Genomic DNA, 24,668 nt, shown 5'->3' on the forward strand with positions numbered 1-24,668 from the left:
GCATGCATTACCTTGACCAATTCCTTCTGTGGCCAGATTTGGATAGGCTCCACCTGCTGCGGTGTCTGTGTCTGGATGCCGTATGTGTTCAGGAACACTTGCAGTCTACACACAAATAATAAAAAAAAGTGATATAAAATAATAATTCTTACACAATACGGTCACTTAAAATTGTATTTTGTATTCATTCCTTTACTGTAGCACATACAGTATACTAAACAGAGAGCTGCCTCGTGATCACAAACGTATGATTGTGACTAGGAACAGGACTTGGGGAAACACCCACATCCACACACAAACACACACACTATACCTCTGGCTCTCAGCTATCAGTGACACGTGGACAACAACATCATTCTCTATGGGGCCCTGTGAGGGACAAATATAAAAAGCTTGTGAGGTTCATGTCACATTAAAGACCCTGTTTAGCAATACATTATACATTTTTGAAGATAATTGTTGAAAATCTGCAAAGACTGAGAACTCCATGGTACACAAATGTGGAGGTACAGCGTTAAACTCTTTTTTTACCATTTCAGTTTGCGAGATTTTTGGGGTGTGGCTAAAACGGAGCCCAGGCACGCACTTGGCCTTTCAACATGAGTCGCTCCTCCCCAACTATATAAGATTTGAGTACCTTCGTTCTATAAGTGGCTATCCAGCGGAATTGCAAGTTACTGAGTTATAATTACTTGGAAAATTTCTACCACTACAGCGTGCAGTTAGTTAGTTAGCAATCCCTACACCCTAAAAATGCATCATCCCTCGATGCTACAATTTACAGAACAGCTCGGTGTTATGTATGGGAGCGTCCGCCGTGTCGTCACCAAATAGTCATGTGGTGGCTCGGTTGGCAGAAAGCCTATGGAAGTCAATAGCCTACCAGGAGTTATTGGGTTATGCACGCTTATTTTGGTTAATTAATAAATGGTAGTGTCATGTTGAATTATGGGCTGTACATACAGATTGTCAACAAAGGATTCTTAGAACTTTGACGACATCCCAAAAATACATGAACCTCATTGAAATCTTACATGCAGCCACATTACGTGACAACTGGAATCATACTGACCGACCGTGTTTGCATTTTTTTTAAAATTGTATTGCTTGATTGCTTTTAAGTTTGTTAATGACCTTGAGTGGCTTGAAAGGCATCCATCCATCTTCTGAGCCGCTTCTCCTCACTAGGGTTGCGGGTGTGCTGGAGCCCATCCCAGCTATCATCGGACAGGAGGCGGGGCACACAGAAACAAACAACCATGCGCACTCACATTCACACCTACGGGAAATTTAGAGTCATCAATTAACCTACCATGCATGGTTTTTTTTTAGATGTGGGAGGAAACCGGAGTGCCCGGAGAAAACCCACGCAGGCACGTGGAGAACATGCAAACTCCACACAGGCAGGACCGGGGATTGAACCCTGCTCCTCAGAACTGTGAGGCGGACGCTATAACCAGTCGTCCACCGTGCTGCCGTCTTGAAAGGCACCTTTAAATAAAATGATTATTATTATTTATGTTTTGTGATCCACAGGCTGAATAATGTGTTCCACTGTGTTTCATAAACAGTTACCGTTCCATGAAGTATCTCTTTTTTTAATGTGGCCCCACACACTGACACAACACCAAGCTCGGCTTACTTTTATAAGTATAAACTTTAGGAGAAATGACAAGAAACCTTTTTATCAGTCTCGTAATCTGAAGGTTGGTACACTTTTATGAAATTTTGAGTTTTAGATGACAGAGGTTTACTTAAAACTCAGAAAACACACAAAATACAACCAAGAGTGGAATTGTATGGTTTATTTAATGACATCTAAGGAAACACACAGCTACAACTACAAACTAAAAAAAGAAAATAACACTAATGGTAAAATAAATAAATAAAATTAGGCGTACGAAAATGGAAAAGAGGACATCACGTGTTGGACTAAAGTTGGAAACGTGAGCGTTTACTTTGGACGGGAGAGAGATGACAAAATTGAGATTTTGTCTCAAGCTAGTGATTTTCCCGAAATTATTAGGACTAATATTGTTGTCTGACAAAGTTGCCGTGATTACTCACGACTGTAAATTCCAGCTGGTGGGTGGTAGTCTGTCTTTGGAAGTGGCTCAGAAACAAGGCGACAGATTTGGTTGCAGATGAAAAAGATGTAGGAAAACAAAAAAAAGATAAAAAAGGTGGGGGAAGAAAAATGGCTGCTCATCACGCCTTCTTGGGAGAACCGGACGTCTCTCTTCCTGCCTCTTTTTGTGGCGCACTGGCAATTTCAGAGCGATTCCGCTTGGCTGGGAGCGTACCCAGTAGCGGCTCTGATCGCTTAGCGAAGGCCCGCACCTTTAGGCTGGGAAGCCATGTCGGTCCTGTCCCAGCTCGCGGTTACCAAGCCGTGTGCCTGCACAAAAGAAGGGAAACGGGGGAGGGGTGGCCAATGGCCAGCCCGGCTGGCAACAAGGTAAGAGGAGTGGGAAAAAAACACGACTAGACTAGAGGAGGAAGGTGTGAGTTCAGAGTTAAATACCCCATAGGCGGGTCGTGGGCGAGAGGGATTGCCAACTCGGAGAAGACCACACCCATCAGCCTGAATCTTGTCTACAAATTTTATCAAATGGGTTTAAAATCATATTAATCTAAAACACTCCCAACTTTGTACTCTCACGCATAGAATCATTGTTTTTGTTTTTGTGTTTTTCGTCCGTCTTTGGAGACCTTACACGACTCACTTACACAAGGGGAGACCTGCTAACCATCAAGTAGGCTACTCCGGACTTTCTGTCACCAACTTTCGAAAATCCGCTCAGTTTTTTCCCCGAGTTACTCACCGGAGCGGCGTCCGCGGTTTTCGGCGCATGGATGCGGAAGCGGCGCCACAGAGGAAAACGAGCCGGCATTCAGGTGAAACTGCATGAGAGGACACAGATTGGCGTTCCCGTCGATCCACCTCGCGAATGTACACTCCCTACCCAACAAAATGGACGAGCTTCATCTTCTGTTAAAGACCAGTAAAGACTTCGGACGTTCCGCGGCCATGTGCTTCACGGAGACCTGGCTTTGCGACGCTGTACCCGATGGCGCCGTCATGCTTCCCGGCTTCAACATTCATCGAGCGGACCGCGACATGGAATCATCGGGGAAAACGAAGGGCGGCGGGATATGCCTCCATATCAAAGAAAAATGGTGTACGGACGTCACGGTGCTCAGCACACACTGCAGCCCGCATTTGGAGTGGCTGTTTTTGAACTGTAAACAATTCTACTCCCCACGTGAGTTTGCATCGTTTTTACTGGCTGGAGTCTATATTACACCGCAAGCTAACACGAACGCCGCATTGCTAACGCTCGCCGAACAAGTCAATGAAATTGAAAAAAAACACCCGGACTCACCCCTCATTATTCTCGGGGACTTTAACAAAGCTAAACTCAACCACGAACTCCCTAAATACAAGCAGCACATCGACTGTCCTACCAGGGAAAATAATACTTTAGACCACTGCTACACTACGGTAAAAAACGCATACCGTGCTATACCTCGTGCAGCCCTGGGCTCGTCTGATCACTGCTTAATTCACTTAATACCGACGTACAAGCAAGAACTTAAATGTGCGAAGCCTACAGTGAAAACAGTCAAAAAGTGGACCAATGAAGCCAAGATGGAACTTCAAAGCTGTTTAGACTGCACAGACTGGAGTGTCTTTGAAAATTCAGCTGGCAGCCTGGATGAATATACGGACACTGTCACATCCTATATCAGTTTCTGTGAAGAGGTTTGTGTACCAACAAAATCATTTCGGACATTCAACAACCACAAGCCGTGGTTCACTGCTAAACTTAAGCAGCTTCGCCAAGCTAAGGAAGATGCATATCAGAGCGGGGACAGGGCCCTGTCTAATCGAGCTAGAAACCAGCTTACTAAAGAAATTAACATTGCAAAGAGGATCTATGCAGCAAAGTTGGAAAAACAGTTTCGCGCGAACGACTCAAAATCAGTCTGGCGTGCATTCCAATCGCTGACTAATTACAAGCGACGATCCCCCCAAGCTGAGAACAATAACACACTAGCCAACGACTTGAATACCTTCTATTGCAGATTTGAAAAGGACAGTTTCACTCCACACACCCACCCGGCCGCACCCGCGACCACAACCACACCTCTGACTTCTGCGTTAACCATCCATGAACAGGATGTGAGACGCATCTTCAAACAACAGAAGATTAACAAAGCGGCAGGACCGGACCATGTGTCCCCATCCTGCCTCAAAGTCTGCGCGGACCAGCTCGCTCCAGTCTTCACTCAGATCTTCAACAGATCTTTGGAAATGTGCGAAGTTCCATCCTGTTTCAAACGCTCCACCATCATTCCAGTCCCCAAGAAACCTGCAATCTCTGGTCTGAATGACTACAGGCCTGTCGCTTTGAGATCTGTGGTCATGAAGTCCTTTGAACGTCTCGTGCTGGACCACCTCAAGAGTGTCACAGGTCCCCTGCTGGACCCCCTGCAGTTTGCCTACCAAGCGAACAGGTCTGCGGATGATGCAGTCAACATGGGACTGCACTTCATCCTAGAACACCTCGACAGTGCAGGGACCTACGCGAGGATCCTGTTCGTGGACTTCAGCTCAGCGTTCAACACCATCATCCCTGAACACCTGCCATCTTCCAGTGGATTTACAGCTTTCTGACGGGCAGGACACACCAGGTCAGCCTGGGGGAGGCCACCTCATCCACACGCAGCATCAGCACTGGGGCGCCCCAAGGTTGTGTCCTCTCTCCGCTGCTCTTCTCTCTCTACACGAATGACTGCACCTTATCGAACTCGACTGTCAAGCTCCTGAAGTTTGCAGATGACACCACTGTCATCGGCCTCATCAAGGACGGTGAAGAGTCTGCATATCGACAGGAAGCGGAGCGGCTGGAGCTGTGGTGCGGCCAACACAACCTGGAGCTGAACACGCTCAAGACGGTAGAGATGATCGTGGACTTCAGGAGGCATCCTTCGCCACAGCTGCCCCTCACGTTATCCAGCTGCCTTGAGTCAACCGTCGAGACCTTCACGTTCCTGGGAATTACAATCTCTCAGGACCTGAAGTGGGCGACCAACATCAACTCCGTCCTCAAAAAGGCCCAGCAGAGGATGTACTTCCTGCGGCTTCTGAGAAAGCACGGCCTGCCACCGGAGCTGCTGAGACAGTTCTACACAGCGGTCATCGAATCAGTCCTGTGTTCTTCCATCACAGTCTGGTTTGGTGCTGCTACAAAAAAGGACAAACTCCGACTGCAACGGACAATCAAAACTGCTGAAAGGATTGTCGGTACCCCCCTACCCACCATTGAGGACTTGCACGCTGCCAGAACTAAGACAAGGGCGTGCAAAATCCTCTCGGACCGTCTGCACCCCGGTCACCAGCTCTTCCAGCTCCTTCCCTCAGGTAGGCGCTACCGATCAACGCAAACTAGAACTAGTAGACATTCCAACAGCTTCTTCCCTCTTGCGATCAACTTCTTAAACACCTAACCCATAATTCCATTACAATAAGCTGGCAGTTTTTGACTTGAGTTCGTTGTCACATTTCTGTGGGGCCAATTATGTATTACTCGTGCACTCACTGTAGTTGTCTCGCCATGCTGCACTATTTGCATATACTGGCCACTCATGCCAGAGTAGCATCTGCTCCATTTGCACACTGATTGAGGAGTATCTGTAACATTTGCACAACCAACATTGTCCCAGATGATCGCACTACTCGTCACTTTAAACCGCATACACTCCTTGAAGTCTCAGCGCCCTTTGCACAATGGTCATTGCACCGGACTATCGCAATATTAGTCATTCGAACTGCTCTAAGTGCTAGAGGACTCTGCATCTTTTTGCACAATTGTTTTTTGTCAATGTCTTTATGTCTCCAAAGTGTTCTGTAAATTGACTGTCTGTTGTACTAGAGCGGCTCCAACTACCGGAGACAAATTCCTTGTGTGTTTTGGACATACTTGGCAAATAAAGATGATTCTGATTCTGATCGGTTGCTTATTGTTTAATACAACATTTCGTACTGTTTGATTTCAAATCACAAGGAACAGCTTTCAAACTCTTGCAGAGGACCTGTCAGACTGACAATAGTGACACAGACACCAAGGCATACATTTGGAATATTTCTACAGAGTTTGTAAGATATCAAAACGGACATTTTATCTTCTGTTACCAAACATCAAAGGCGCGTCCACGGGTTGGTGCTTGCAGTTCCCCTCAACGCCAGTGGGTGGCGCTTCACGTGCATGTTGAATATTAACTATAGTCTCCTTGGAGGGAGGGTCCCTCAACCTGTTGTTCGGGGTAGGAGTCTTTTGAAGCCAGGAGTCAAGATTTGATGGGAAGCTGCTAATTAGGTTAAGGTCCACTTGACGTACACCAGGCATTCTCCTAGTCGCCGTCTCACAGCAGGGCAGCGTGGAAGAGTGGGGTTAACAAGTGGTTGGGAGTTCCTGTGGCACCTCAGTTTGCAGAGCGCATGTCCGCTACAGATGGATTGGGGGTAGGTCGGGAGGTTGGTAGAGTAGATAGGTTAGGTAGTTAGAACGATACTAGGTAGGGAAGGAGGTCGGCATGGTAGAAAGGGTAGGTGGAGAAGGTACAGTAGGTAGCTAGGTAGGTGAAGAGGAATTTTGTGTTTGAACCCACATAATTGTACTTGTCAATTGGTTCCTATAATTCTGCTTTTTTAGTTTTCCTGTTTCACCATCTGTTTTGTCCCATGGATTATTGCACTCTCTTTTCCATGCATCGGGGGTGCATGACAACAAAAGTGCAGAAAATATGTAAATTGATTTGAAGTAAATCGACTTTGACACAGCAGGAGATTAATTGATGTGAGTTGAAATCAGAATTCAGCTCAACTCATCACACACAAGTTGACAGTGGACAAAGGTATAGTGCAACCTCCATGCTGGTGAAATGGAGATGTAAATCCTGAACAAGCAACTGAGGATGATGTAACAGGGCACTGTTCTGTTTTGTAATGCTGCCTTGTGCCTCTGAAGGCATAACGGAGCCATTTATAACCAGCATAATGTTGTGTCTTTTATGAAATAATACAAAAGTAGGGTAGGTGCGAAAAAAACAATGCTTCATAAAAATTACTTAGCAGTAGTTTAAAAACACGGCACGGTGGATGACTGGTTAGGGTGTCAGCCTCACAGTTCTGAGGACAGGGGTTCAATCCCCGGTCCCGCCTGCGTGGAGTTTGCATGTTCTCCCCGTGTCTGCGTGGGTTTTCTCCGGGCACTCCGGTTTCTTCCCACATCCCAAAAACATGCATTAATTGGAGACTCTAAATTGCCCGTAGGTGTGACTGTGAGTGTGACTGGTTATTTGTTTGTATGTGCCCTGTGATTGGCTGGCAACCAGTTCAGGGTGTACCCCGCCTCCTGCCCGATGACAGCTGGGATAGGCTCCAGCACGCCAGCGACCCTAGTGAGGAGAAGCGGCTCAGAAAATGGATGGATGGAAGTGGGTGCTTAGAGGCTAATGTTATTGTTTAAAAACAAGATATCTGTCGCATGAGCTCTGTCGGGGGCCACCATATTTACGCCATGCGTACATGATGACGTCACCGCGCATTTACGTCAAGACGAAGGATCCGCAGAGCGCTTTCTGGCTCTATTCCGAATGACGGTTTACATGGCGAAAATTTACTTCTAATCGGTTGTGTAAAAGGAATATTCCACCCTTGTAAAACTGAATGAAATTCCATTCAGATTTGGCCTGTTTATTCCGATTGAGGTATTTATGTGGAGGATTTTCATTCGGTTTGGGCTCCTAAACTAATTATATCCGGAATACAAGGCTCCATGTAAACCCCCCTACTGACTTCAGTGTCAGCTGGAGTTCCTCTCATTAAAACGTTGACACTAACAACAAGGGCTGTTCACGGATTGGTGGTGAGTCAAATTAACATTCAAGAAAAAAATTAACGCAGAATCAGAATTTTCGGATTTGATTCACAATGTATCAAATAATAACATTCTACTTAATTTATTCTTATAAGAGCTGCAACTGCTGCTATGCTGCATTTATGTGAAAAATATGGCAGATGCCATTTGGATTTACTGCGCATAGTTTCTGCGCATGTACACAATCGTACCTATAGCCCTCCACTTAGATCTCCGAGTCAGAGGAACTGCACGGATAATAATGGCAGTACCACAACCAAAGCTGAAAAGGAGCCATCGCCAAGGTGGACTGCGACCACGGCAAAATGAATGGGAAAAAGTTGATCCAAAACAGTGTGGCAGATTATGAGAGTCGGCTAGCTAGAAAGGAGGCAGTTGGTCCAAGGGAGCAAGGATTTACGGCACCGACAGGCAGAAGACCAACTCAGGTTCTACCTTTGGCTACCATATGGTAAGAAATCCTGGTTAAAGTAAGCCATTTTTAACTAAAAACAAAAAACTTTTTAAAAGTGAAAAGCGACAGCCAAAACACAATAGCCAAAATGCACCCGTGTACTCGCTTTCTGGTTTAATTGATAGTGTCCAAATAACCAAATAGGATTTTTCATTTTTGGACTATTATTTCAGAATACTACGAGTAATGATTGTCTTTTGTTACTTTCATAACGAAGAGCGAATTGGGATTTAGAGGTGTAGTTAGAGACCTACTAACAACAGATACTTTGCCGACTAAGCTATAAATAATTTAGGCACGGCATGTTCCCTATAGTCAATCTTTTTGAAGTATCTAGCAGCTAAAAACTCACTACAACAAGAAACTTCTTTATTTTTTTTAAATCTTCCTGGTCCCCTTCTACCGTCCTTGTCTTCTCCTTGTTTGGATTTTGTCCTAATTATCAAATTTTCTGCAAATTCCACCTTTTTTTCTTCTCTTATCCACTCCCATTCTTCTTTTTAACAAATTTTCTGTCCTTCCTCATTCTCACACCTTCATCAGATGTTGGGTGGGGACAAAAGGAAAAGAACCATTTTTCTGACGCTTAATTTGCCTTCCCCTTTCTGGCGACCAATCTGTGGCCAGTAGTAAATCTGTTCAAACAAACAAGTGATTTAGCCAGTGTGGAGGCACCTGAGCCCTGAAAGCGAGCCAGACAATCACTTCATTCCGCTTTTTTCCTAACGTTTCTTGTGAGTGATTCACATCGGAAGCAGAGACACAAGACTCAGCATGAGACTTTTGTTTCCCAGGAGGTTTTATAATGCTGAGAATTGGTCAAAAACTCGGACAATTGTCAAAAAACGGTGAAAGTCATTTGAAATGAGTTAAATACCCAAAAAGGTGAAAATGGTAAGAGAAATTAATCTGAAAAAAAGACAATTTATAAAAAAGTGAGATACAGCGGCTGAAATAAGTATTTAACATGTCACCATTTTTCTCACTAAATATATTTCCAAAGGTGCTATTAACATGAAAATTTCACCAGATGTTGGGAACAACCCAAGTATTCCATACATACAAAGAAAGTGGAACAAATAAGATCAGAAATTAAGTTGTGTGTAAAAATGTGAAATGACACAGGGAAAATGTATTGAACACAGGAAGAAAGGGAGGTGCAAGAAGGCATGGAAAGCCAAGACACATAAGACCAGAAATTAAGTTATGTGTAATCATGTCAAATGACACAGGGAGAAAGTATTGAACATTCCAACAGGTATTTATTTAATACTTTGTAGAAAAACCTTTGTTTGCAATGAAATCTTCAAGACTCCTCCTGTATGGAGAAACTAGTCGCATGCATTGCTCTGGTGTGATTTTGGCCCAATTCTCCACACAAGCAGTCTTCAAATCTTCTTTTATGGACCTTGAATTTCAGTTCTTTCCATAGATGTTCGATTGGATTCAAGTCAGGTGATTGGCTGGGCCATTCTAGCAGCTATATTCTTTTTTCTTTGAAACCAATTGAGAGTTTCCTTGGCAGTATGTTTTGGATCATTATCCTGATGAAATGTCCACCCTCATTTCATTTTCATCATCCTCGTAGATGGCAGCAGATTTTTGTCAAGAATGTCTCAGTAGATTATACTTTCTTCAATAATGTGAAGTTTACCAGTACCATTTTCTGAAATGCAGCCCCACACCATGTTCCCACCTCCGAACTTCGCTGATGATGTGGTGTTTTTAGGGTGCAGACAAGAGGTGAGGATATAATAATATTCATATAGGTTTCAGGGACACGGCACAAGCTTTTACAGTACATAGTATGCAGTATTCCTGTATATTGTGTGCCCCTCGCTCGAGTAGCGTTCTAACACGCCGCACAGAAAGTCTTTGCTGTGCCTGTTGGTTTGTCATATCGGCAAAAGTACAGACGACAGTACTGAAAAGTACTGCGTTGGTGTTTTTTTCCTACTCCCCAGTGCATAGTAACCATAATACAGTCGTAGGTATATACAAGTAAATCCTCACCTCTTGTCTGCGTCGCTTTGCCGCGGCAAGATTTAGTTCTCTTGCTGGCGGTTGAGGTCTCGATGGCCGTAGGAAAAATAGTTGCCACCGTAGCTGATTTCAGCCTCTACCTCTGTATCCAATGCTTTCTGCAAAGTCTTTCTCAAAACACGCCGGTTCGAAGTGACCAGAACAGAGTTTGGAATGCTTGCTATGCACCCATAGCTGACCACGCTTCTTCCCCTGTCGATTGACTTTGCCTATCAACAGGTCACGTATTACTTTTTCACTAGGAAAGCCAAAAAAACTCCACTGCCTGAACCATTTGTACAAACAAATGCCACACAATAAACCATCGTGACATCGCTAAATCATGCAACAACAAACAACACGGGATGGGAACAACAGCATGGAACGATAGCACACAACGCTTGTCCAAATGTTGTTCAGCAAACATTTAGCAACCTTTGACAAGCTTTTTTTCAGCAATGGAGTCTTGCGTGGTGAGCGTGCATACAGGGCATGGCGGCGGAGTACATTACTCACTGTTTTCCTTGTGAGAACAGTACCTGCTAATTCCAGGCCTTTTTAAAGCTCTCCACAGGTGGTCCTTGGCTCTTGGACATTTCTTCTGATTATTCTTTGCACTTCTCTGTCAGAAATCTTGCGAGGAGCACCCGATCGAGGAAAATTTATGGTGGTATGATTGGCTTTCCACTTACGTATTATGGCCCCAACTGTGCTCACTGGAACATTCAGAATCTTAGATATGCGACTGTAACCAATGCCATCGTTTTTGCAACAATTAGTTTGCGATGGTCTTGAGACAGCTCTCTGCTCTTACCCATCATGAGATGTGTCTTGACTCACAACTTGGCAATGATACCTTTTTGAAGGCCATCAATTAGGACTGAACCAGCTGATATTGATTTGCAATGACAAGGGGCTGGATTGCTGTTTAATTATTGATATATTTCAGGAGTTGTCTTGGCTTTCCATGCATTTTTGCACCTCCCTTTCTTCATGTGTCCAATACTTTTTCCCTGTGTCATTTCAAATTATTACACACTACTTAATTTCTGGTCTTATTTGTATTACTTTTTGTTGTATGTATTGGATTACTCGGGTTGTTCCCGACATCTGGTGAAAGTTTCATGTCAAAAGCACCTTTGGAAATGTCTTGAAAGTCTACTTGAAAACCCCAATCCATATTTGAAACCCTGACCATGTGTTGAAACCCTACTTTGAAACTGTAACCCTGGCTTGAAATTCCAATATGAAAGCCTAAAACGTAAACCCTAATGCAGACTTCAAACCCTAATTTGAAACGCTAAACCTATCTTGAAACCTCAACATGAAACTCTAACCCTTGTCTGAAACTAAAATACAGGTTCGAAAGGCTAATTTGAAACCCTAACACTAGCATAACCCTGGCTTGAAATTCTACTTTGAAACCTTTTTTGAAATCCTAACCTATCTTGATACGCTTGTGTGAAACCCTAACCCTGGCTTGAAAACCTAAATCCTTAACCAAGCTTGTTAACAAAATTTGAAACCCTAAATCGTCTGAAATTCTACCTTAGCTTGTACTCCAGAGCGAGAAGTTCATGTAAATGTTCTGCTCGGAGACATCACACTGCTACTGTTTAAGTTATTTTCATATAATATCTTCTATTTTTTTGGTTTTGTTTCCTGTCGTCTTGTGTTAGTCGACAGCCATTGACAAAGCCTGACTTTTTGGCAGCAATCTTCAATCATTGCAAGATTTGCAATGGAAAAGTCTGCATTTGAGTGCGTCTCTGTTTCAAGGTCACGTTGGCTCCCAGTATGTAAGCGTGGCATCACAAAGGAATAAAAAAATACTTTCACACAAAGTTGATGAAAGAGAACGCACCCCCATTTCTCCCATCTCCTACACCCCCTCTCTCCATCTCCGTGTGAAATGAAATATAATCCCCTTTCTTTTATGCTCCCGGCAGCTGCGTGCCGGCGCACAGAGATTCATATTTTTGATGAGGGCATTTGAACATGTCACAGGTTTAACATCAAAGAAATGTTAAGTCATGGAAGGTGGGACGGCGGAATGGCGCTGTTGGGGATGTGTTGAAGGGATCGTAGGATGAGATTGTGTAGTTGTAGAGTCGGTAAAAGATGGAAGAGGAATATCCCACACTCAAGAAACTTTAAGGGTGATGCAGCAACAGTGAACATAAAATATGTATTCATAGAAAATGTCCATGTATTGTACCTAAGTCATATACTGTACATAGACACTCCTGCTGTGATACAAAAAGAGGCCTGATCACTCCTCAGAGAAATGTACTGTTTAAATTCAATTATCTAAGTCTTGAATATTTAACAGACCCTAATTTGAAACCCTAACTTGGAACCCTTACTTTGGCTTGAAACCTGACTTTTAAACTAACTTAAAAACCCAACCCTGGTTTGAAACCCGACTTTGAAACCCTAACCCTTGCTAAAAACCCTTACTATGGCTTGAAACCCCACTTTGATACACTAACCCTTGTTGGAAAACAACATAGACTAGATACTCTAATTAGAAAAACCTAACCATGGCTTGTCCCTTGGCAAGACACTAAACCCACATTACCTATTAATGAATGTGGTTGGATGTTTGGTGTTGGTCATAGGGGGCGAAGGCGTAGGATGGCAGTCACGCTTCCGTCAGACTGCTTACCACCATCAGGGTGTGAATGAATAATGTGTGCAATTGTGAAGTGTCTTTGAGTGCCTTGAAAAGTTATTATTGTTATTATTATTTTATTATAAATGAAACCCAAAACCTGGCTGAATACTTGAACATGAAACCTTTCCACTGGCCTGAAACATTGTTTCTGGTTGTGTTCCAACACTAAGATGTCACTGCACATGCGTGATGGCTGCGCTGTACCCCCTACAGCTGAGGCTATCATAGGCTGCCTCTTTGCATACATCCCATAATCATCTGCCATGATGCACCTCCATGCTGGAGGGCAGTAACACAAGAATCCAACAGGCGTTTTCTGCCACTGGGAACACTGCGATCTGTGAGCTGTAACCATGGCGACGATGCAGGCAGTCTAACGTGGGCGACAGAAAATAAACAAGATGGGCCAATGGCGTGGACCACAGCTTGGAAGGACAAAATTGCAGTAGGTGGCGCCATGAATTTCAAAACACATGACGTGTTCAAGAGCATCTGGCGTTAAAGACAACATGTGGATGTAGCGCATGAATATGTACAGTAAGACACTACACAATGTAGCATGTTTTTTTCCGGTTTTGCATGTTGCTAACACAAGGCAGCGTTTTGCTTTATTCTGGCAATGCATTGACAGTAGGTGACTAATACCAATTACAGCCTTCTTGTGCAAAACAAATGACCTCAAAATTGAAATACACAGAAAAAAACGAAAAAACATAACCAATCAAAGGACAATAAACTGTTTTTATCTTTGTCTTTAAACTCCACCATAAACATCAGGTTTAAAGCCACATCTAACTGCAGTGTACTTTTAACGATGGGCTTGCAAAGAGAATTATTAAATTATGAAATAATAATATAATAAGTAATCACATGTGCATATGTATGCATTGCTCAATGCTTTCAAATAGTAGTGCTGCGAGCGCTTCACCTTTTCCACGTTTTGTTATTATGGCCTTATTCCAAAATGGATTAAACAAAACAAAAACATTCCTCAAGATTCTACACAGAAAAAACAATGACTGTGACAATAGCGTGTTTTTATAGTTTTTGAAAAATTAGGAAAAAATAGACAAACAAACAAGTAATCACATGTACGGTCAACAGCCCTTACGCAATACTTTAGAATAAGACTAACATAAAATGTGGAAAAGGCACAGTGTTTCTGTCCTGAGGGAAAAATAAAAAGGAGGTACCTATTTGTGGTATGGGGTCTATTACGTGGGAGGGAGGGTGTTATATGTCGTTTGGCATCACAAAATAAAATTGGACATCCAATTGAATCAGTAAGCATCACGCGTGAGGAAGAGCGATTGCTAGTTTTACACCGCTATTATTTTCAATGGCTTATATGCCATTTTTACACCATTTATGTGATACAATGTGACAGTGTTCTGAACATGTTATTTACAACACGTGGCGGCACACGGACAAATGAAGATGACTACGCCTTCATGTGCGATCACTTTATTTCCTCACAGCGGCCTTTTTATGCGCCACTCCATGAAACGCATCGACGCCCCTCAAGCTAAATGGACTGGAACACATTACATTGAGCTCCACGCAGGCACGCGCGTTGTCTCGCTCTCTCTCTCTCACTCCCTCACTCTCACTCAAACAGACACACACACACACACACACACACACACACACACACTAATCATCTCTATTGCTGATGCATCCAGCGTGTCATATAACAAGACACAGTGACACCTACTGGGTAATATAAATGCTGTGGCGGGCCTCAAAAACATCCATTGACTCCCTTTTGAAGTCAGAGATACCACTTTTTTTTTTTTTTTTTTTTTAATAAACACGGATTTTATGCAAATGGACAAAATGTCCTAAAATTGCAGCTTCTTACAAAACGGACGAGTTACTGTTCATTTTCATGCTTTGGGTACTTGAGACATTTCCATGCGTCTTGTCAACCACAGATCACTGAGCACACTTCTTTCCATTTAGGGCAATCATTCACATCCTCTCCATGACATTCTGTAGCAGAGGAGGAGCTCTTTCTCAAACAGACTTATTTATCTTAGCTGTCGGAAACAACGGTTAAGATAATCTTTTATACCATTCACTGTTCACTTATACTGGATAACAATTCCCCACTGGGTGTGCAATAATAACATACATATTTCACATATACAATCACGAGTTTGCATTTTAACATATACACTAGAAACTGTTTCCACCATCTATGTTCATGACTCCTGTACTTGGTGTTCAAACTGACTTGAATGTGCAATATGTACATGCATACATGTATGTACGCAGAATATACAGTACAGTAAACTGGGTGCATAATAACTCATCAATATGTCATTATAGATCACTGTCACTATGATAATTTCCCTTTACACTAATTGTATGGCTACTGCTGTGCCACAATTGGACTATATTTATACTTGTATTATTTGCCACGAAACCCAGGAATACATCTATAGAACTGTGGGCCTCCCTTGCCTCAGTTAAGGTCAGTGTTCATGACTTAACAATTAGGAAGAGACTGGGCAAAAATGGCATCCATGACAGAGTTCTGAGCAGAAAACCACTGCTGACCAAAAAGAAAAAAAGACTTACTTAGATCTGAATAATTCCCAAGACTTTTGGGAGGATATTCTATGGACTGACGAGACGTAAATGGAATTTTTTGGAAGATGTGTGTCTCGTTACCTCTGGGATCAGTCAGCTGGAAAGCTACAGCAGACCTGCACGGCCGTAGTGAGGATGAGCAGCATACAAGATGGATGGATGGATGGGTAACTTAAGACCCCACCTACCATTCTTGAATTTGATTTTCACGATATCTAAAGGTAAAATTATACTTTTGTCAAGAAGTAATTTTGTTAACTGCTTTTAACTGTTTTTCTTAAATAATTTTAAATATATTTCAAGCTTTTTTAAATGTATTTTTTTTCTGGGTGTGATTGTGAATTTTTTTTTATTATTATTTGGAGACTTACCAAACCCTAACATATTTTTGTTCTTATTATTGTATTTCAATGTAATGAATGAATGAATGAAAAAAAATATCTGTGTGATTTTTTTTGTTATCATAAAGTTTCTACATAAAAGATTTTTTAAAAATCTAATATTTCAATCATATTTGAAGGTCAAATATTTTTTTGCAATGAAAATTATATATGTAAAAATGCAATTTTTTTAAATTCTTATTTTTATGAGGAATATGTACACTTCCTGGTTTTCATGTAGGTTGCAGATCTGACGAGCAAAAATTTAGTCTTCACAGGGAAAACTCTGGGAAACAGTGAAAGCATTGAGGCTGACCTGGTTGGAGTATCTCATGCTGACGTTGCGTTGGTCCTGTCGAGGAACGTAGCGATGGATGGGGTCAATGTCCTTGGGGCTTATCAGTTCGTCAACTGGGACACACAGAAACAGACCCACATTCACCCATACTATCTTATCATATCACTTTATAAAATAAAAAAAATACCAACCGTTATTATACAAATTGTCAATATCCCTCTTGTGTGACTAATAAAGGTTATCTTATCTTATACTTAGGGTTGGTCATCGAGAATCGAGAACCGACTGGAACCGGGACTAACGTTCCGGTTCTCCCGGAATCGCTCAAATTTAAAAATTCCGGTTCCCAATTTCGATGCCACGAAGAAGAAGTGGGGAAAACCAACGAAGAAGCGGTGAAAACCAACAAAGACGAATGCACACGAAGACGTACTTGTGTCCAACGGCGGCGGCAGCGAACAATAGTGTGTCTTAACTTTGTTAAAATTAATGACTAGTTGCCTCAGTGCAAAACTTGGAATAAGATTGTATTGTGCAGAGGAGGCTTTCACGATGTGTAGCGTCTGACGCGCTCTGAGCCTCAGCCTACACCGTGTGGAGCTTCACTGAAGTCAACTCTCAGTCAATTGGATGAGTGTAACAATAAAATACATCTATGCCAACACTGAGACAGCTAACAAGGTAAACGTTTGGTTGCACTATTGCACTAATGGTTTTTAGCGTTTCTTTTAGTTCTTCAAACCAACGTAAGACCTGATGACAGAAAAAAAACCTTAACATTGAGCTAAAACCTCACCGTAGCAACTTTACTTCACAATGAATTGGGACAAAATTCACATAAACGTCTCACAGTATCACAAACACTAACCTCGTGCCTCATCGGTGGGTAAGGAAAGGAATCAACGTTTTATAGCATTTTGTAGCATCCATTAAAGAAATAAATAAAAATCACTGCTGCAGAGTGAAGTTACTTTTCGAGCCAAAATGCTGAGTTCTGGTGCATACCCTTCAAAACAAAAGGCTACAAGCTTAAAACAGAAAGTCAAGTAAAGACCTGCACATATAAATATATTTGACATGATAAAACAGTCCCAAATAACAATTTCAACAATGCTATATTTAAATTTTACCTGAAACATTAATTAATAAATATGAAGTCAATTGGGTTAGATCCACACACATTGCCTTTTAGTTCATAGATTTGATATTGATACTGGTTATAAAAGAACCCCGAGTCAAATGTTCATTTTAGTCTATGCTGCGGGCTGCTAAGTAAATTAATGTGCATAATTTGGACACCCTTTATTTAAACCATGAAAATTAAAATAATCTGAATCGAGAATTGTTGGGAATTGGAATCAAAATAAGGAACCGGAATCGGGACCGGAATCGCTCAAATTCAAACGATGCCCAACCCTACTTATACTGTATATTTATTACCTCTGCACGAGTTTCACCAAACCAAATTGGTTGGATATTTCTATCATATCTGGATGCAAGAAAAAGTCTCAAGGAATCATGCCCTAAAGTTTACAAGAAATAAGTCATTTTGGTTTAAGACAGCCATTTTGGGCAAATTTGAGTGCTTATACTATATAGAATTCACCCAAATCAGAAGCAGGTATCCGAGACAGATGGGCGATGCTGAATTACGAAGCCTACCGAGACCTACCTACTGTATCTACATTTCAATCAATCTTGGGATAATTCAGTGTATTTCGTGAGACTCAAGAACATCTTGTGTGAACCTAATAAGACTAAAAGTGATCAGCAAGTCTTGTAAGTCTCCAGCAAATCTTGTGAGACTACCAAGGATCCTGTGAGGCTTCCGTTACGTCATGTGAGACTTCTGCAAATCTTGCGAGACTCTAGCAATCAGGAAATCTTACGAGATACCACTGAATCTTGTGCGACTTTACCAAATCTTGTGATACTTCAGTAAACATTCTGAGGCAGCGAATCTTGTTAGACTTTGGCAAATTTTGCGTGACTTCACTGTAGCTTGTCAGATTAATGCAAATCTCCGTGAGATATCAGTGAATCTGTATGAGACTTTACCAAATCTCGTGATACTTCAGTAAACATTCTGAGACACCAGTAAATCTTGTTAGACTTCAGCAAATCTTGTGAGACTTCACTGAACCTTGTCAAATCCCTGTGAGATTTCAGCGAATCTTCAGCAGAACTTGTAAGACTGCTGCAAAACTTGAGACTTAGGGCATCAGCAAATCTTGCAAGTCTTTCATGAATCTAGTGAGACTACAGCAAATCCCATGAGATCTTTGTGAATATTGTGATACTTCCGTGAATCTAGTGAGACTTCAACTAACCTTGTGAGACTTCAGCAATACTCGTGGAGCTTCACGAATCTCGTGAGAGAATCTCGTAAGAATTCTGCAAGCAGCAAATCTTGTGCGACTCAAGTGAATCTTCTAAAACTTCAGAAAACTCGTGAGACTCCCATGGATCTCGTCACATTTTAGCAATTAATAAATCTTGTGAGTATTCTGCAAATCTTGCAAGACTTAAATGAATCTTGTGAGACTTTCTCAAGTCTTTTGAAACCCAACTGATCAGTAAATCTTGTGAGACTTTAGCGAATCTGATAAGACTTCAGTAAACCTTGAGTCTTCTGCTAACTTTGTGAGAGTCAGCAAAAGTAATGAGACATCCATGAATCTTGAGACTTCTACGAATTTCATGAGACTTCCACACATCTCATGACACTAGGCAAACCTAGTAAGACTTGAACGAACCTCTTGTGACTTGAGGGACTCTCGTGAGACTTCAGCAAATCTTGTAAAATTTCAGCAATCAGCGAATCTCATTACCCTGCAGCAAAAGTCATGAGACTTACATGATAAGCGAATCTTGTACATATCTCTCTTGTACGACTTCGACAAAACTCTTTCAATGATCTTATGAGACTACCGTGTGTCTTATAAGATATTAGGAAATACTGTGCATGTGCCACAAATTTTTTAAGACCAGTGAATCTTATGACAGCTATCCAACAATCTACTGTAATTTATCCTACCTAGCAGCTTGGCAATGTTGTAGAGGGCTTGGCCCCACAGGAAGAGCTTGCCGTCACGTCCAGAATTGCTGGGGAAGCGCTTCTGACTGCCATGCTTGCTTTGCTCGGCCTCCACAAAATCAGCGGGCACATAGTAGTACTTGGGCACCACGGCATGGCCTAGAGTGAGAGACAAATCATTGAGTCATCAGTTTAGCGAAAAGGATTTTATCTGACAAATTGTATCACTCAATGATTGTCTTGTGTGTACTTGCCCTCATAAGACTGAAAGATGATGGGCTCAAGAAGGTCCTGGTACTCTTTCACCTGAGGCTGATTCCCTCGGAACACCCCTGCAACAAACACACACACAAATATTTGGATTTCAAAGGATGTTTTTATGCTTTCTCTGTCAACAAGATAAAATGTCAAGGTCTAAATATCACATTAACAGATCTATTAAAACTAAATGTCAGTGGATTCAAGAAAGGGTTTCAATAATCCTTTAAATGACATTTCTCCTGAGAACTTTTAAAATGTATTTCCAGGCCATTCACTAAATTTCACGCCTTGTTAAGTCCTCTAAATTCCTGCATACAAAAGAATGTCATTCGGCTCAAGCTCCGGGCTCCCTGTTACCCAATCAAGGTGTGGATGCGAGAAGGCTTACCGTCAATCATCATGAAGATGAAGAATATAGGAAACTCGCACTCGATCCCATCAAAGAGCTGTCGGGAGACAAAGAAAGAAAAGAGGCTGAGAGTAAGGTTTTATTGCTTTTCCATTTCAGTGATGTGAAAAGGTCCACTTTCAAGCGGCCGACAGCTGAACCTTTCGAGGACGAAACAAGTATTTGGGCTTAAGGATCAAGGTAGAACACAGACTGTATACTGTAGGGGTGTAACGGTAAATATTTTCATATTTAGATTTTCCTGTTTCATACAGAGGCGTTGCAAGTTCCCAAATGGAACATATGAGGGAAGGGGCAGGGAGTGAAAAATGCCAAAACTCTCCTCTGTAAAAAAGTATAGTTCAACCTAAACTCTGACAAGTTGACGCTACTAATGTTGCATTTTCCCCAAAAAGAAAATATTTAAGCCATTATATTTGATTTTAAATGTCAATAAAAAGTGTTTGGGTGGCTTGGTGAAAAGTGTTTAGCATTAGCCGCCTTACGGATAATGCTTAAGTTGGGGTTCGAATCCACCAATGTGGATTGGTGGATTACTGAGGTGGATACTGAGGTTGGGGGTTCGAATCCAGGCTTTGGGCTTCCTGCGTGGGGTTAGGATGTTCTCCAAGTGCTTGCGTAGGTTTTCTCTGGATAATCAGTCTTTCTCCCACATTCCAAAAACATGGATGTTAGGTTAATTATGACTCCAAATTGTCCTTAGGTGTCAATGTACGTGGCAATGGTTGTTTGTCAGTATATGCCCTGCTATTGACTGGCGACAGTCCAGGGTCTAAATTGCCTCTCGCCCAGCCACCAAGTATGAAATGAAACAATCACATATATTTTTTTGAGCTGACAATATCGCAAAATGTGTTTGTGAGTCATTTTGAAATCTGATGTTTTGTGACGTCTCAATTATTACATAACATAGTAACAGAGTTTTCCGCCCACGATTGGGCAGATCGGCTCCAAGACCCACGATTTCCAAATGGTTGGCTTGGCTGGTCAGAAGCACCATCAGGTCAAAGCCAAAAGATAAGCAGTAATATAGTATTTAAAAAAGATTAGCATTAGCTAAGTGTTTCCAGTGTTAGCTTCTGATAAGCGGCACAAACGTGAATTCTCAGGTAAGTTGTCCATGTGGGGGTGGTGGGAATTTGTGTTTCTTGATGTCATTCGCTACACTAATTGACAGAGTGTAATTTGGTGGTGGTGTGAAAAGTGGTGCCTCTACATGTGAAAATGCAATCAAAGCTTTTTTGGCACTACCTTTAGGTTGGAATATTGTAGTTTATTTCCCATTCTTGCTTGATGTACAACTTCTGTTGCTCAACAGTTTAAAGTCTCCCTTGTCGTACACAAATTTTCAATGGGAGACAGGTCTGAACTGCTGGCAGGCCAGTCTAGTACTCAGTCTTTTAGTATGAAGCCACACTGTTGAAACGTGCAAAATGTGGCTTGGCATTGTCTTGCTGAAATAAGCAGTGACGTGCCTGAAAAAGACGTTGCTTGGATGGCAGCATATGTTGATCCATAATCTGTATGTACCTTTCAGCATTATTGGTGGCTTAACAGATGTGCACTAACACACCCCCATAACGTAACATACAGTGGATACAGAAAGTATTCAGACTATTTTAAATTTTTCACTCTTTGTTATATTGGAGCAATTTGTTAAAATAATTTAAATTCATTTTTCCCTCTTTAATATACACACAGCACCCCATATTGATAGAAAAAAACAGAATTGTTGACATTTTTGCAGATTTATTAAAAAAGAAAAACTGAAATATCACACAGCCATAAGTATTCAGACCCTTTGCTTAGTATTTAGTACAAGCACCCTTTTGAGGTAATACAGCCATGAGTCTTTTTAGGAATGATGCAGTTTTTCACACGTGGATTTGGAGATTCTCTGCCATCCCTCCTTGCAGATCCTCTCCAGTTCTGTCAGGTTGGATCGTGAACGTTGGTGGACAGCCATTTTCAGGTCTCTCCAGAGATGCTCAATCGGATTTAAGTCAGGGCTCTGGCTGGGCCATTGAAGAACAGTCACAGAGTTGTTCTAAAGCCACAATATCATTATTTTAGCTGTGTGCTTAGGGTCATTGTCTTGTTGGAAAGTGAGCTTTCGGCTCAGTCTGAGGTCCTGAGCACTCTGGAGAAGGTTTTCGTCCAGGATATCCCTGTACTTGGCCGCATTAATCTTTCCTTAGATTCCAACCAGTTGTCCTGTCCCTGCAGCTGAAAAACACCCCCACAGCATGATGCTGCCACCACCATGCTTCACTGTTGGGACTGTATTGTACAGGTGATGAGCAGTGCCTGGTTCTCTCCACACATATCACTTAGAATTAAGGCCAAAAAGTCTGGTCTCATGAGACAAGAGAATCTTATTTCTCACCATTTTGGAGTCCTTCAGGTGTTTTTTAGGAAACTCCATGCAGGCTTCCCTGTGTCTTGCACTGAGAAGAGGCTTCCGTCAGGCCACTCTGCCATAAAGCCCCAAATGGTGGAGGGCTGCAGTGATGGTTGACTTTCTAGAACTTTCTCCCATCTCCCAACTGGATCTCTGGAGCTCAGCCACAGTGATCTTGGGTTCTTCTTTACCTCTCTCACCAAGGCTCTTCTCCCCCGATTGCTCAGTTTGGCCGGGCGACCAGCTCTAGGAAGGGTTCTGGTCGTCCCAAACGTCTTCCATTTAAGGATTATGGAGGCCACTGTGCTCTTAGGAACCTTAAGTGCAGCAGAAATCTTTTTGTAACGTTGGCCAGATCTGTGCCTTGCCACAATTCTGTCTATGAGCTCTTCAGGCAGTTCCTTTGCCCTTATGATTCTCATTTAGTCTGACATGCACTGTGAGCTGTAGACAGGTGTGTGTCTCCCCCCCGCCCAGTATAATAAAACACAGCTGGACTCCAATGAAGGTGTAGAACAATGTCAAGGATGATCAGAAGAAATGGACAGCACCCGAGTTAAATATATGTGTCACAGCAAAGGGTGTGAATACCTATGGCTGTGTGATATTTCAGTTTTTCTTTTTTAATAAATCTTCAAAAATGTCAACAATTCAGTTTTTTTCCCCTGTCAATATGGGTGCTGAGTGTACATTAGGTGTAGGAGTGTACATGGTGTAGGAGTGTACATGAGGAAAAAAAATAACTTAGTTAAAATAGCAAATGGCTGCAATATAACAAAGAGTGAAACATTTCAGGGGGTCTGAATACTTTCCGTACCCACTGTATGTTCGCTTTTTAACTTTGTGCCGATAATCTTGATGGTCCTTTTCCTCTTTGGCACAGAGGACTAGGTGTCCACGATTTACAATAACAATTTGAAATGTGGACTCGTCAGACTGCAGCAGACTTTTCCATTTTGCGTCCCTCCATCTCAGATGATCTCCGGCCCAGAGAAGCTGGCAGCGTATCTGGGTTTTGTTTATGTATGGCTTTCACTTTGCATGGTAAAGGTTGAACTGTATGAACTGACAATGGTTTTCTGAACTTTTCCTGAGCCTATGTGGCAATATCCTTGACCCAATGATGCTGGTTTTCAGTGCAGTGCCACCTAAGGGATTGAAGGTCTCTGGCAACATTGTTGGTTTTTGGCCTTTTTGGATTTCTCCAGATTCCCTGAATCTTTTGATGATATCATGGACCGTAGATGATGAAATCCCTAAATTCCTTGCAATTGTAAATTGAGAAACATTTTCTTTAACAGTTGGACTATTTGCTCACAAGGTTGTTCACAAAGTGGTGAAACTCTCCCCCTCCTTACGTGTGAACAACTGAGCCTTTCGGCGATGCTCCTTTTATACCCAATCATGACACTCACCTATTGCCAATTAACCTGTTCACCTGTGGAATGTTCCAAACAGGTGGTTTTTTGAGCATTCCCAACTTTCCCAGGCTTTTCCTGCCTTTGTCCCAGGTTGTTTGGAACATGTTGCAAGCAAAAAATTCAAAATGAGTGAATATTTGCAAAAACATAACAAAACAATAATGTTCATCAGTTTGAACATTTATAATATTATCTTTGGAGTGTATTCAATTTGTATTTAATTTGCAAATTATTGCATTATGTTTTGGCGGCACAGTGGAGGACTGGTTAGCACATCCGCCTCACAGTTCTGAGGACCCAGGTTCAAATCCGGCCTCGCCTGTATGGAGTTTGCATGTTCTCCCTGTGCCTTCACCGGGTACTCCGTTTTCCTGCTACATCCCAAAAACATGCATGGTAGGTTAATTGAGGACTCTAAATTGCCCATAGGTGCGAATGTGAGTGCGAATGGTTGTTGGTTTATATGTGGCCTGCGATTGGCTCCAGCACCCTCGCGACCCTAGTGAGGATAAGCGTTACGGAAAATGAATGAATGAATGTATTTGTTTTCGTTTACGTTTTACACAACGTCCCAACATCATTGGAATTGGGGTTTGCACTTGTAACTTGTTTTTAATCAAGCAGTTACTTTAATAAAAGTGTAATCGCAACTAATATGCTAAATAGAGGACTGATCTCCATCTTGATAAATCGCGATGTTTACGTATTTCGGCATATTTCACACGTATGTAAAACAGGTGTTCTCCATAAACGTACAGCAGTGGCAC

General features: G+C 42.1%; 1 protein-coding gene across 4 annotated transcripts in view; it reads right to left on the reverse strand.

The window, feature by feature from the left end:
- The window catches only part of phkb (phosphorylase kinase, beta), a 113,727-nt gene that overhangs the window by 41,283 nt on the left and 47,776 nt on the right, over positions 1–24,668 (reverse strand). For all 4 annotated transcript variants that reach the window (XM_061669999.1, XM_061670002.1, XM_061670000.1 and 1 more), the window contains 6 exons: positions 20,059–20,116; positions 19,664–19,741; positions 19,410–19,568; positions 16,391–16,485; positions 314–369; positions 12–105 (listed from right to left, as the gene is read on the reverse strand). In XM_061669999.1, the coding sequence (XP_061525983.1) occupies positions 12–105; positions 314–369; positions 16,391–16,485; positions 19,410–19,568; positions 19,664–19,741; positions 20,059–20,116 (540 nt within the window). The remainder of the gene's footprint in view (positions 1–11; positions 106–313; positions 370–16,390; positions 16,486–19,409; positions 19,569–19,663; positions 19,742–20,058; positions 20,117–24,668) is intronic.

Source organism: Phycodurus eques, chromosome 2 (assembly GCF_024500275.1).
Source record: "Phycodurus eques isolate BA_2022a chromosome 2, UOR_Pequ_1.1, whole genome shotgun sequence".
Classification (NCBI taxonomy): Eukaryota; Metazoa; Chordata; class Actinopteri; order Syngnathiformes; family Syngnathidae; genus Phycodurus; species Phycodurus eques.